At 49.4% G+C, this 12,360-nt stretch overlaps 3 protein-coding genes across 3 annotated transcripts; 1 reads left to right on the top strand and 2 right to left on the bottom strand.

The window, feature by feature from the left end:
- Positions 1-1,788: 1,788 nt before the first annotated feature.
- N7478_000705 (uncharacterized protein) lies at positions 1,789-2,802 on the top strand (the record flags this gene model as incomplete). The annotated part of the gene is made up of 1 exon (XM_056916920.1): positions 1,789-2,802. One exon carries the CDS (start codon positions 1,789-1,791, stop codon positions 2,800-2,802), a length of 1,014 nt encoding a protein of 337 aa, XP_056784800.1.
- Positions 2,803-3,353: 551 nt separating this feature from the next.
- On the bottom strand, positions 3,354-3,794 carry N7478_000704 (uncharacterized protein; the record flags this gene model as incomplete). The annotated part of the gene is made up of 2 exons (XM_056916919.1): positions 3,354-3,494; positions 3,543-3,794. 2 exons carry the CDS (start codon positions 3,792-3,794, stop codon positions 3,354-3,356), a joined length of 393 nt encoding a protein of 130 aa, XP_056784799.1.
- A 3,333-nt stretch (positions 3,795-7,127) lies between these two features.
- On the bottom strand, positions 7,128-12,202 carry N7478_000703 (uncharacterized protein; the record flags this gene model as incomplete). Its single annotated transcript, XM_056916918.1, has 2 exons — positions 7,128-10,985; positions 11,072-12,202. The coding sequence occupies 2 exons, from the start codon at positions 12,200-12,202 to the stop codon at positions 7,128-7,130; spliced, it is 4,989 nt and encodes a 1,662-aa protein (XP_056784798.1).
- Positions 12,203-12,360: the final 158 nt, after the last annotated feature.

The raw sequence follows: 12,360 nt of genomic DNA, 5'->3' as shown, positions 1-12,360 counted from the left end.
TATAATCCAAGGGCACGTTTGCAGGCGCTAAGAAGACAGAACTGGAGAGTCCCGCATGGCATAATAAATAGCCCTGTCTCTCAGCAAGGTTGAAACTTGCTGTCGCAATTCCAGTATGTGTGCCCAGAACTTTGAAGTCTAGAGTTCATTGGCATAATGGGGATGATCATGAAAGTGATGTTGCGTATAGTCTCTGTTGACACATTTAGACTGCGGTTGAACAGACCAACAGACCCTGGGCAGAACACGCATTTCGTAGTGTTTTGAACTCTAATTGATTTAACCTATGCCATGATAATTAATCGTCGAAGATGTTTTGAAGTTTGTCCTGTTCGTGGAATCAGTAGACTCGTGGAGAGTGTTTAAATTTTTTGGAGTAGCGCCAGAAACTTCTTCGTTCAAAGTTGATTTTTGAGAGTCAATCGTGATTGCAAATGCCACATGTGTTGGCTTTCCCCTCGGCTCTTTTTCTTTTTTCTTTTTTCTTTTTTCTTTTTCTCTCCCTTCGAACTCGCACTCGCGGTCCTTCATAGTGACAGCCAAGCCATGGAATACTTCGCCCGTTCAAGTTTGATAGGGCGGTTGACTTTGTACTGTAGATCAATTTCCCTGATTTACCCTTGAAGGAAGCGCTTGACTTTCTCAATAACGGGGTGAGGATTTTGAGTAGTCTGGCTGTCTCCTACGTCTCTTGCGACTGCAATTCTATAGTAGCGGCGAGGGTTCATTGAAGTTACGGAAATTATGCCAACTGAGTTAGTTAGGTTTGACTCGAGAGATTGGTTTGGGGCTCATCATCACGATGCGAGCGCATGCTCGGAGTCCAGAAGTCTGGGGAACTACGTGACGTATCCCATACGTTGATCGACAATCGCGCTTTGACTGTTCGAGCAAGCGTGCATGATGATCTTCGAAGCCATAGGGACGGACGCCTTTCTTGAGCCGGAAAGGCCGCCCGGCGAAGCTTAGCCTGTCAGCTCCGTCTGCCATGCATTTTGGTACACGTATGATCATCATCATTTGCGACCAGTACACAGTGTTTGTTATCCTTTTCCAAACGTTCGCATGCTGTGGTTTGTACCACCACCCGCCCGGTGGAGATGCTCCCGTGCTTAATGAAAGGCCTTCCTTGCCTTCCACCCGACTGTTTCATCCCTTTTGTCCCGAGAATTCGCCTTACTATTTTCCTTGAGCCCCGGAGGGGGTGCCGTGGGAGTGACGTGGGAATTAAAGCGAGAGTCTTCGATCAAGGGTGTTTGTTTGGCGTGCGGTTTGTGGGTGCCGCCTGTGAGGCTAGGGCGTCAATTGAGCGAAACTGTAGTGAGTTGCCAAAGAACGCATTTGGCCTTGCTGTTGGGAAAACACAGCAGCGCGTTCGACTACAGTACAAGACAACACAAGAAACGAGCTGGCAGTGATGCTGACGGGTATTGGCTCAATGGGATGTTTGCAAATAGCAAGAGAAGGCTGTTGACCGTGGGCGAGAGTCGGATCGCGCAGCACGCCTCCGCTTGGTTGGGTTGCGGGAGAAGCTGCGAGCACTGCCCAACGCAACCTCGTGCGTGAGTGGACTCACGGTGATTGGCTGCCGCTTTGCACTACAGATTGCTATTGCCGGGGATTCACAGCTATATCCCCCGACAAATCACAGCGGCCGTGGTGGAAATGAAAAGGAAATTATGTGGGGCTACTCCAGCCATAACACTGGAATGGGGTTCTCTCCCTCCGCACAATCGTCGGACATTCCCCGTCCATAATTTGTCTCCAGTAGCACTGTGCCTTAGAATGATGGCTGAAAGCCTGGAGAATATCCACATCGCTGCCGACCCATGCCCACACCACCCCGAAGCAGGAGCCTATCAGCCTGAGGACTGGCAATCCGAGACTACCTCGATCGCCTCCGATCTATACAAAGGGTTCATGGAGAATGGCCGACGTTGTCAAGCCCTAAGAAGCTCCGGGTATTTTAGCCCTGCCGACGAGAAACAATTTGAGACTCGTGAAATGGGACATCTCGCCGCCTTGCTCATGAATTCCGCCAGAGCAAACCCTTTATTCTGTGCTCCTGTTCAGGACCCAAAACGTGTGCTTGATGTCGGCACGGGACAAGGCGCATGGGCCATGGACGTTGCTGACATGTTTCCGAACGCTGTTGTTCGGGGTGTCGACCTCTTCCCTCCACCAGGAAGTTGGATCCCACCCAACTGTGTTTTTGAAGTGGACGACGTATTGCAAAGGTGGACATGGCGGGAGAATTTTGCTTTGATCCACCTGCGACACGGGATTGGCGCCTTCACGCCTGAGGAGTGGGCATTTCTATACGAGCAATGCTACGACAACCTTGAACCCGGCGGCTGGTTTGAACAGATCGAAATGAATATTCAATGCGAGTGTGACGACGAGAGTATTGCGGCGGATAGTGTGCTATTGACTTGGGGGCCACGGTTTTTTGCGGCTGGCGAAAAGCTTGGGAAGTCACTCGATGTCACAAAAACAATGCGCGCGTCTATCGAGAAAGCTGGCTTTGTTGAAATTCACGAAGAGAACAAAAAATGGCCGATCGGACCTTGGGCTCGGGATAAGTCATTGAAAGAGGCGGGTATGGTTAATATGCAGCACTGGCTGGGCGGAATGGAAGGATATTCAATGTATTTACTCACCAAGTGTGGGGATCCGATGCCATGGTCGAAGGATGAAGTGTTGGTATATGTTGCTCAGATGCGGAAAGCACTGACCAACCCACGCACTCCTGCCTATCAGTATGCCAAACGTATCTGGGCCAGAAAACCATTCCCTGTCTAATATCTCAATTGCCAGTTGAGTTATACATATAAGATAAGAAGGAGATGGTGAAGTTCAGAAGGCGGTTGAATTCTTGAGACTGACATCCATGGTGAAGGGAGTTACATGTACAAGACCCAGGGAGCTAGCATTCTTGACGCAGAGCGTCAATCTCTCGGAAACAATGAAACTGACTTATCCATCTGCCCTGATACATACCATGTTCACACAGCTGCAGCTCGTTTATCCGTAGATCATAAATGAGTTCGCGAGTCGATAGCCGTTGGGCATATCCTCTTTCTGCCAGTTGGTGTCTCGGAAATGGGATGGAATTATTTGAATGACACGCATCATAGATCAATTTAAAGCAGACTTTAGCACGACGTGATTTCACGGGATTGTCATAGACAAAGGATGTGTAGCTACGAGAGTCTTCTAATGTTATTGATATAAATGTGTCAATCAAGATTTTTTCTCCCTTTCTCCAACTCGTTCTGGACTATAGTGCAGTGGGGTACAGTAACATGATACTGTGCGTGTAGCAAGAACGAATGCTCCCCCGATTTTCCGCTTCATCCCTGCCTGGCCTCAGAATTCTCAACAACTTCCCATGAAGTCCAAAGGACCAGATGCTGAATCTGTAATTGTCCATCCTGACACACAGTTCGCTTCGCAACTGCTTTGATAGGCACTTTTACTCCAGTCTCGAGATACTAGAGCATATGTTAGTGTTTGGCCTGGAAAGAGGGGTTTCTGCCCACCTCGCGCTTATTGTCATTGACACAATCTATCATGTGGGTATCAAGAAGGTCTTCTACTTCAAAGGCGTCTTGGGAGTAATATGAGAGATTATCAGTTTCGGCAACAACGAATCGTCGGTCCTCGCTCGTCTCGGACGGGACATATTCCGAGTCAAGCTCTGATCGTGAGGTGACTTGCAACGGTGACTCATAGGAAGTTAAGGTTATTCCACTGCAAGAAGATTCGTCGTCGAACATAACCTCCGCGGACATATTTGGCTGTGAATGAGACATACGAAGACACGAGAGATGCAATTTGCTATTCAGAAGGGCGTTCGACGGTGCTCCCGTACATATATATAGAGCCTCAGTCGCCTACTGTTTCGGTTGAACTTTCTTCAGGCTGCTTACTGTTTTCGGATGGCTTGATATTGTTTTCCACTAGGACCACCCTTTCCTTATGGCCTGGATGAATGCATAAGCCCCAAGATCATCTGAACCTTCATTTTTGGCCATCTACTTTCAAAATATAGACTTGACCGTTCCGGCAGGCTGTTTGTGATTTAGGAAGTTTATGGTTCTGCTGCCTTCGGTAGATAAAAGGGCTACCTTCGAAACACAATTATTCTTTATAAGTACTTCGCTTCGACCAAGCATTGCCACTATCTACTGTATCGGACTTTTTCCTGAATTGATAGCTTTCCGTTAGTGAAAGATGATTTTATCACTTTGCGTTTTGATGGTGATATCCTGCATTACGACTGTGAGCTTCGCCAAATCCGTGCATTGGAGAATAATACTAAACTCCTCTCAGCTGATGGGCTTCACTATTAACCCTCGGGTTCAGACCCCACGTAAGGTAATAATTTCAACAGCAGTAGTCGGCAATGTTTCCTAGGCATGCCTAACGCTAAATCATTAGGAAGTCGAAGAATCGCACGGAAAGATGCTGTTTCCAGTAGAAAGAAGAGGTTCGTGGTTTCAATTGAAGCATTTCGTTCCATGGCCTATATGTAACAAACACTACTAGTTCACTCTCATTTGAGGCAGCATGGACGCTTTCGGCCCCGTTACCACGCAAAATAGACATTTCAAATTACTGAGCGCAATCCGACTTGGTGAGTATCTAGTCATCTGTTCTTGTGATAGTGTTCTTGAATTATGGACTTTTCAGTGTACTGGACGCGTTTCAATGCAAAACCGTTACGATTAATTCTTTTGAAGTATATGATTGTGATGTGTGTGGATGCTTGGCTTAGGGAGGAGGACGGTATCAATGTTTATTTCGTGGTCTAAATACATACCTTCTGAGCAAAACTCCATAATAAAGTATTCATTTCCAGGACAGGAATTCGTTCATTGAGAGCTTGAAAGTGGGTTACTCACAATTCCTATCAATTTCTTAAGAGTTAGTAATCTGTCTCGTCCTCCCCTCGCATCTTCTCGCAAAAATGGGTGGTCCAGTGGGAAGACGGAAGTCTAGACAACAAAATTATTCCACAGGTTATTGTCACATCTTATATCGGCCTAGTCTCGGCTTTAGACATTCTTTTCATTTATGCAATAGGAGCAAACTTTGAACTCGTTTGTATGAAATAACTGTCTGGTTCAGACTCCCTGTATCGCAGTCTACGAGGAGTCGTACATAGCAAAGATCAAAGATTGATGCAATTTTCCTAGGCAAAATTTTTGCATAATATCCGTCATCCATATCAAGTCAAACTAGGCACTATCATATCTCTGTTGGCAAATAAGCTGTACTATCGTTTTTCGAGTTCAATGCTTAAACTCATCTAGATCGAGTCCACCTGCCAACCCCAGGTGAATATAATTCTCAAACTTGTGCGTCTAGAGAGCGGTTCTCTAAGAAAGCTAGATCTTTTTGAATTTCTTGTTCAAAAAGCTTCGCCAAAGATATAAATTCCAGTAAGGCCCACGTAGCTCTGGCTCAACAAAGATCCCTGGAAAGAGTTTGGCACACTTAATGGTTGAGCGGCCCCCATTCAACTTCTGTGTAAAAGTGGAAGTCAAACTTTGCTTCATACATAAGGCTGGTCCTTGATATACCAGACTTCTTCAAACTTCCTAGTCTCATTGACATTTCTGTTCAACACCTTGAACGGACGGCGTTGATTTGGCCTACATCGTTAAGAGGTCCGCGCCCGCATTAACATCTCTCCAACAATAATCGCTTCTCATTCTACAGTACCCAACATACATCCCTACGTGGCAAGTCCCTTGAATGGACATATAAGCTGGCGTCAATATTATACCCTGGGGCCTTCACTGGGACATTTTCCTTTCTGGACGACAGTGGAGATGTCTTCAAAATCCCAACGCGTGAAGCAAGAGCAGTTGCGAAAACGCAGAAATAACCTTCTTCGGCGCCATAATGATTTTTGGCGTCTTTATTCCATCCGGAGCTGGTTGATAATGGAGATGCCTAATGGGCGGATTTACACCTATCATTCTCATCCCGAAGCTCCCACTCCGACAGAAGCTGATATGGTAAGAGCTCATAAAATGACAAAGGAACTACGCTGAGTAAAATGCAGCGTTCGAAGTCAGCTGTCCATAAAACGCCGACAGACTACGGTGGATCTATCACAAAGCAATTGGCGATCCCGGAACCCCCAGTTTCCTCCGTTACAGCCCGCCGCAGTGACATATGGAAGGTCCTTTACCAATGCATGCAGCAATAGGACACAGTAGCAAGACAAAGAGCAAAGGGGTTCTGACATGACAATCGGCACAGCTTCTCATACATAATGACACTCTGATGGCCACTTATTGTTTGATTATGATGCATGAAGTAGTATCTTTGCATCCAGGTGCTGTGCTGTAGTAGCGGGTCAAATTATACGCGTAAGCTTTTCTTTCTTCGGAAATACACTTTGTCGTGATGCATTTGGGGAAATATTCTCACGCTGACGACTACCGGCGCATTCATTCTCGTGGGCCTCAATTGTAATCTACGCATGTACCTGATATGAAACAGCATATTCAGCATTCATCAAAAATGTTATCAATAATAGAGGGACCCGGAGAGCTTGAATTTGTGAGCATCCAATAGTCCAATAGTCGTAACAAATCAAATTCGAGTATACTCAAGTACACGTTCTCTCCCGGAGAGTCTACATAGAAGCCCAACTAGATGAACACGCATGGTCGTAGTGGCTGTTGACAAAGTGTTTTCATGTATCATTTACGACATACAGCTTTCATTTCCCACTTAAGTTATTCACTTCAATAACCTGCTTTGAATAAAACGATACTGTACCTTGACAAGGTCATAAAGCATATGTCATCAGAAGTTCTACGCGAATAGCTTGTATGGCTGTTTTAATTTTTTCTTGATTACCAAATTGATACTAATTACCCCAATGACAGCTGGCTTCATCTATTGAGAACTTTCTCTTTCGTACTGTACAGGGTAGTAGTAGTAGTAGTAATTTCATTTACACTGTCCCCTCGCGAACGATATGCAGTATACGACAACTATATATCATGGTTATGTACATGTAGAATGATCCACTTCCTGACTGGAACTTAGAGCCTCGTCACGGCCTATCGAGGCCCATTGCCGCTTCCGTTGTTAGGCTGCCCTCATGGCGCACGACTGCGAAACCGCTGCGACGCCTCGGCGAAGTCCAATACGGCCTGGACCGTCTTCGCCCTTGAGACGATGTCTGGTTTACCTTTCTCACCTTCTTTGGAGCCTCCCAGCAGACTCGACACGTTGTCAAACGCGTCCCCAACTTTTCTTTTCAGTTCCGACCGTAGCTCTCGTAGCTTTGGGCAGTCCATCAATACATGAGCGACCGTCTCCTGCGCGCCGCATGCGCACCGGTCGTCATCATTGTAGCCAATCTTCTTTCGGTAGCTGGACAGCCAGTTATGGCCCGTGCGCAGCTGTGTCAGCAGATACGCGCGACTTCGGGGTAAATTGCCGTAAAGTTTTCTCGTGTACTGCGCTGGTAGGTCGCTGTCAATTTTCCGTAGATGTGCCCCTTTCGTGCTTGACTTCCACTCTTGACTCCATTGGGCAAATATCTTGCTGCAATTGTAGGCGTACTCCCTGGAGAGTAGCGGCCGGAAGGGGTGCGACTTCCCCGGCTGCGCGGCCTCCTTTGCCAGTTTATCCGCTGCGTCGTTCCCTATGTTCTCACAATGTCCAGGCATCCACTGGAGGCGGAGCCTGATGTTCGCAGTAGCCACCTCGGTGGCCATCTGATTGATTGCGTGTACGATCCTTTGTCCCGACTTGTTTTTGACGTTCTGGACGGCTTGTATGGCTGATCTGCTGTCACACAAGACAGTTGCTGTTGTTGGTGTTTCATCTTCGGCATTTGGATTTCGATGCGCTAGCCTGAAAACCATGTCGACCGCGTGAAAGATACCGATGAGCTCTGCGACGTGAACCGACCACCGCTCCATCGGGCCCACTTGGACCTGTTGAGATTCCATCACCTCTTCGTTCTCGTCTAGTGCAACGACAGCAGCGCCCAGGTGGCCATCTCGTCCCGATGCGTCCGAGTAGACCACGAGGTCGGAGCTCTCTCTTGCTGTCTCTGCCATTTCTCTCGCCCTTTCTCGGTCAGGTTCAAGCACAATCTCCGTAAATGGGTCCGTTCGCCATGGTGGCAATGGCCGCGGGTCTATCGTTTCCAGTTCACTGAGTCGGTCTATGTCCATGGTCTTCATCGCTTCCGCCAGAGGGAAGCGTGCGTACGATCCCACGTTGTTTCTGCGGTTTCGGGCGCGGGATAATGCATTCCAAATGGGATGATCCCGGGGTAGCGTGTGTAGCCTCGCAATGGTGCGCTGTGCTCGGTGGCGAAGACGAAGATGTGTGGGAAGTAAGTGTGATTCGACCTCCAGTGTAACCGTGGCTACTGTCCTGAACGCTGACAGGATCCGGATCAGGACGCTTCTCTGGACTGTATTCAAATGGCGGAGATGGACTTTGTCTCGAAGCGGGTCGTGCCAGACTGTCGAGGCGTAGTCTACGATGGGCGTGACGCAGGCTTGGTACAGCTGTCGCATTTGCTCCGGGCGTAGGTGGCGAAGTCCATTGAGGGCAATGGCTGTCTTTGTGGCACGCTTGATGGCTTGCTGAACGTGTTCCTTCCACCGGAGTCCTTGGTCGAAGACGACTCCTAGCAGTTTTGCTGTGGGCGATGGTTTGACTTGGGTTCCATCAAACGCGATCTGTCCCTCCAGCTGCACCCTTCTCTTCCTGGTGATGTGGATGAGCTCGGTCTTCTCCGCTGCGAAGCAGGATCCGGTTCGTCGCGCCCATTCTTCAATACGAGGGACATCCTCGGTCTGTATCTTGGCTAGGTTCTCCTCGGTCGAGGTACCCACTCGCCACCGGAAGTAGTCGTCAATGAATGCCGATGCGCCTCCGTGGGAGTCCACGGGCTGGTCGACCAGGTCGGCGTTGAAAAACGCAAACAAGATGGGGGAGAGTGGCGATCCTTGCGCGAGACCCGCATGCGCCAGCGATCCGGTCTCGGTTCGGAAATCATCAAATCCAATGTTGGCGAACCGGTTACTCATGAAGCTCGCTATCCATTTTCTTGCTAGCGTCGGTATCCCCTTCGCCTGTAAGGAGGTGTCTAAACTGATCCAGTTCACTCCGTTGAACGCTCCTTTAAGATCGAATGCGATTAATGTCACCACCTTATGTTTGTACCAGGCTTTGTCAATCGCGCCGGACAGTATCAGCAAGGCTTGCTCGGTGGTTCTGCCCGGTCGTCCACCAAACTGACTGTTCGGCAGTAAGCCGTGTTGCTCGGCGAGATGGGACAGTCGTCTGGCTATCACCGCTTCCAGAAGTTTGCCGAGCGTGTTCAGTAGTGATATCGGGCGATAGGCGCCGGGTACTGAATAATCTGGTTTACCTGGTTTCCTTAGCACAATAATCTTCGCGTTGCGCCATTGTTCCGGGTGGTATCCGAGCGCTACGCAGGCTTTGAAAATGCTGGTGATAGTGCTTTTCAGATATGACCACAGTCGTTTCCAGACGAGCATTGGTAGGTCGTCCTCTCCTGGTGTAGTGGCTCCTTTCGCTGTCTTCAGTGATCGCTCAATCTCCAGTTCCGTTAGCGGGTGCCACGGCAGCTCTGGTCTCGGCGAATTTGGTTGGCTAGGATCAGGGTTGTTCATGGTGGGGAAGAATGTGTCTAAGAAAGCCTTTGCTTTGTCTTCATTCTGAGTCAATTCCTCCGAACCAACTCGTAGCGCCGGTATGCATCCCCACGACTCTCTGGGTTTCATGTAGGTGGCGGCTTTCCAGAGCTTGCCTTCCCCAGCTTCGTCCAAAAATTGCTTCCAGTGTGAGGCTTTAGCTTGCTCGATCGTTCGGGTCCACGCTCGGCGTTTTTGTTGCATCAGCTGGAAGGCTGCCGTGGTGTTCGCGTGGTCTCGTCCGAGCCGCGCACAACTCGCCTGCCACCTTCTGCGCAGTTGGTTTACTTCGACTTGTTGAACCTTGAGATCCGGGGTGAACCATCGTTTGGAATATGGTGTTGGGCGCGTGTCGGGGGTGAATTGGTTGACCGCTTGAGTCGTGGTTGCTGTGAGCTTCTCCACCACTCGGTCGAGTGCTGGTCGGGTCTTGATTTCCGTCCAAGGGCCCATCTCACTGACTACTGCTGCACCAATTTTGGCCCAATCCGCACGCTTGTATGCTTTTCTGGTTTTGGTACTTTGCGCACTCGGAGGCCGTAGATTCCATTCCGAGTAGGTCGCGCGATGATCGGACCCGTAGTTCTCGTGATATAGGTGGCATTTGATTAGCAGATCCGGTCTATCCGTTGTGGTTTGATCGATGGTGGAGTTTTGACCAGGGTTGTTCAGGGCCCAGTAAGTTGCAGTTCCTCGAGGGAGGCAGCTGTGGAGGTTGTGAGTTTGGAAAAAGTCTATTAGGTCACTGGCATCTTCGATGAAGTTGGGTAGGATGTGGTTGCCACCCCACATGGGATGGTGTCGGTTGAGATCGCCGGCGACAATGAGGCTCGTGCCCCGGTGTTGATTTTGCATGCTCGTTGTGATAGTGTTTTGTATAGCTGTAAGGGCTGGTATTGCCGAGGCGTCGTCACTCGTGTAAAGGGGGACTGGGGGAATATAGACTGAAAAGACAAGGATCTGGGAGTCGGCTGTCCAGATCTTGACGGCTACCACATCTGGGTGGTCGCAAGGAATCTGACGGTGAGAGGATGTAGAGATCGTTCGGTTAACATAAAGAAGGCTGCGAAAGCGAACTGCATCGGTCTGCGTGGTGGGTCGGTATAGCCTCCAGGCGCTGTGGTTGACATGTGTGCGGTAGGTAGTGATCGATGGCTCCTGGATCAACAGAATGTCGAGATCTTGGCTCTGAGGGTCATTGATCAGCGCTTCCATTCTCGGACCCGATTTCATCATGTTCAGCTGTAGGACGCGGAGATTTCTCTCTAGCATCTAGTAGTGTTAAAGGTCGCCGGTGTTTGACACTGTCGATCACCAGTCGGGTGTTCGCCGCTACAGTCGAGGCATCGGGCTCTCACTCCTGGTGGGCAACGTTCTCGTTCATGTTGGCCTGCACAGTGCCCACATCGCGGTGTTTCCTTGCATGACCATGCTAAGTGACCGAAACGCTGACATCGGAAGCATCTTTTTTTCTTGATTTCGCGTCTTTCCACGCGGGTGATGAGCTGCCCGCTGACAAGAAACCCCTTTTGGAGCATATGTTCCGCTCCTTCTGGGGAGTCGAACCAGATCCCCAGTGACGCGAACTTCCCCAAGGTTTTCTCTCTCGCTTTCATCCAGGCCAGTTCCTCAATTTGGAAACCGCGGTCTATTAGGTTGTTGTCCTCCATGATCTTCTGCGATGCCTGGGTGGCGCCTGATTCCAAATCAAATTCCTCGGTGGGGGTGCGGTGTACAACAATCCCAAATCGCGGTTTAACCAGCTTCGTGTTGTTGCCCAACTTTTGTAACCAGTCGGTGTTGTTGCGGGCCTTCTCGGCAGACTCCGTGTCTTTGAATCGAATGATGTACCCGGTTTTGGTGGTGCCGATACCGGCTACTTGGGCGTCTTGCGTCGCGGCGTCGCTCTGCAATGCAGTGCGGATGTGATTGTTGGCGGTCTCGATGGGGAGATACCGTCCGAAGGTATTTTCATCATCGTTAGTGCTATCTCTCGGGTCGGTGAGGGTTCTCTGGGTGTTGATTCGAATGCAATCTTGGTTTTTCTCCGGTTGTTGGTGGTTCAGCAGGGAGGTGCCGTTGCCCCCTTCAGCCGCGATGGTGGCCCAAGTCTTGGTCGTTGTGGCCGGCGGGGTGGTCTTGATTTGCATCCGCAATGCTTTCAACTCGTCTTGGAGCATTTCGTTCTGTTCCTGGAGGACATTCTGGTTGTGCTTGATCTCCTGGAGTTCATGTTGGGTGGTTGCGATGGTCGCTGTTTGATGGTGGATGATGTCTTTCAGCTCGTCGATCAATTTCCATACTTCCCGGGTGGTGATCCGGCCGGTAGCTTCCTCCGATGCGTAGCTTTCATTGTGTCTTCCTCTCTTTCTTGTGACGCGCGTTGGGATATTGTTCACCCTGGGCTGGAAATCCTCGACTGAAAAAACGGTCGTCTCCTGAGTGTTCGTGGGTGGTGTCTCGGGTCCTCCCGCAGGTGGGTCCGCCATCGGTTCGGGTTTAGCTTCCGCTCGGTACACAACTCCACGAATGTATTTCACAATAACTCAATCTCAATGCTCAATCTCAATGTCTATATGTACAGAAGAATTCGAAATTCCGTACTGTACAGGGCCGCTCGAAATCAGATTCACCTTTCTCTTATTTC

Source organism: Penicillium angulare, assembly GCF_028827245.1.
Source record: "Penicillium angulare strain IBT 27051 chromosome Unknown utg000001l_segment0_segment0, whole genome shotgun sequence".
NCBI classification, from domain to species: domain Eukaryota; kingdom Fungi; phylum Ascomycota; class Eurotiomycetes; order Eurotiales; family Aspergillaceae; genus Penicillium; species Penicillium angulare.
The sequence above is the reverse complement of the archived record's forward strand: the minus strand, read 5'-3'. Positions and strand labels throughout refer to the sequence as shown.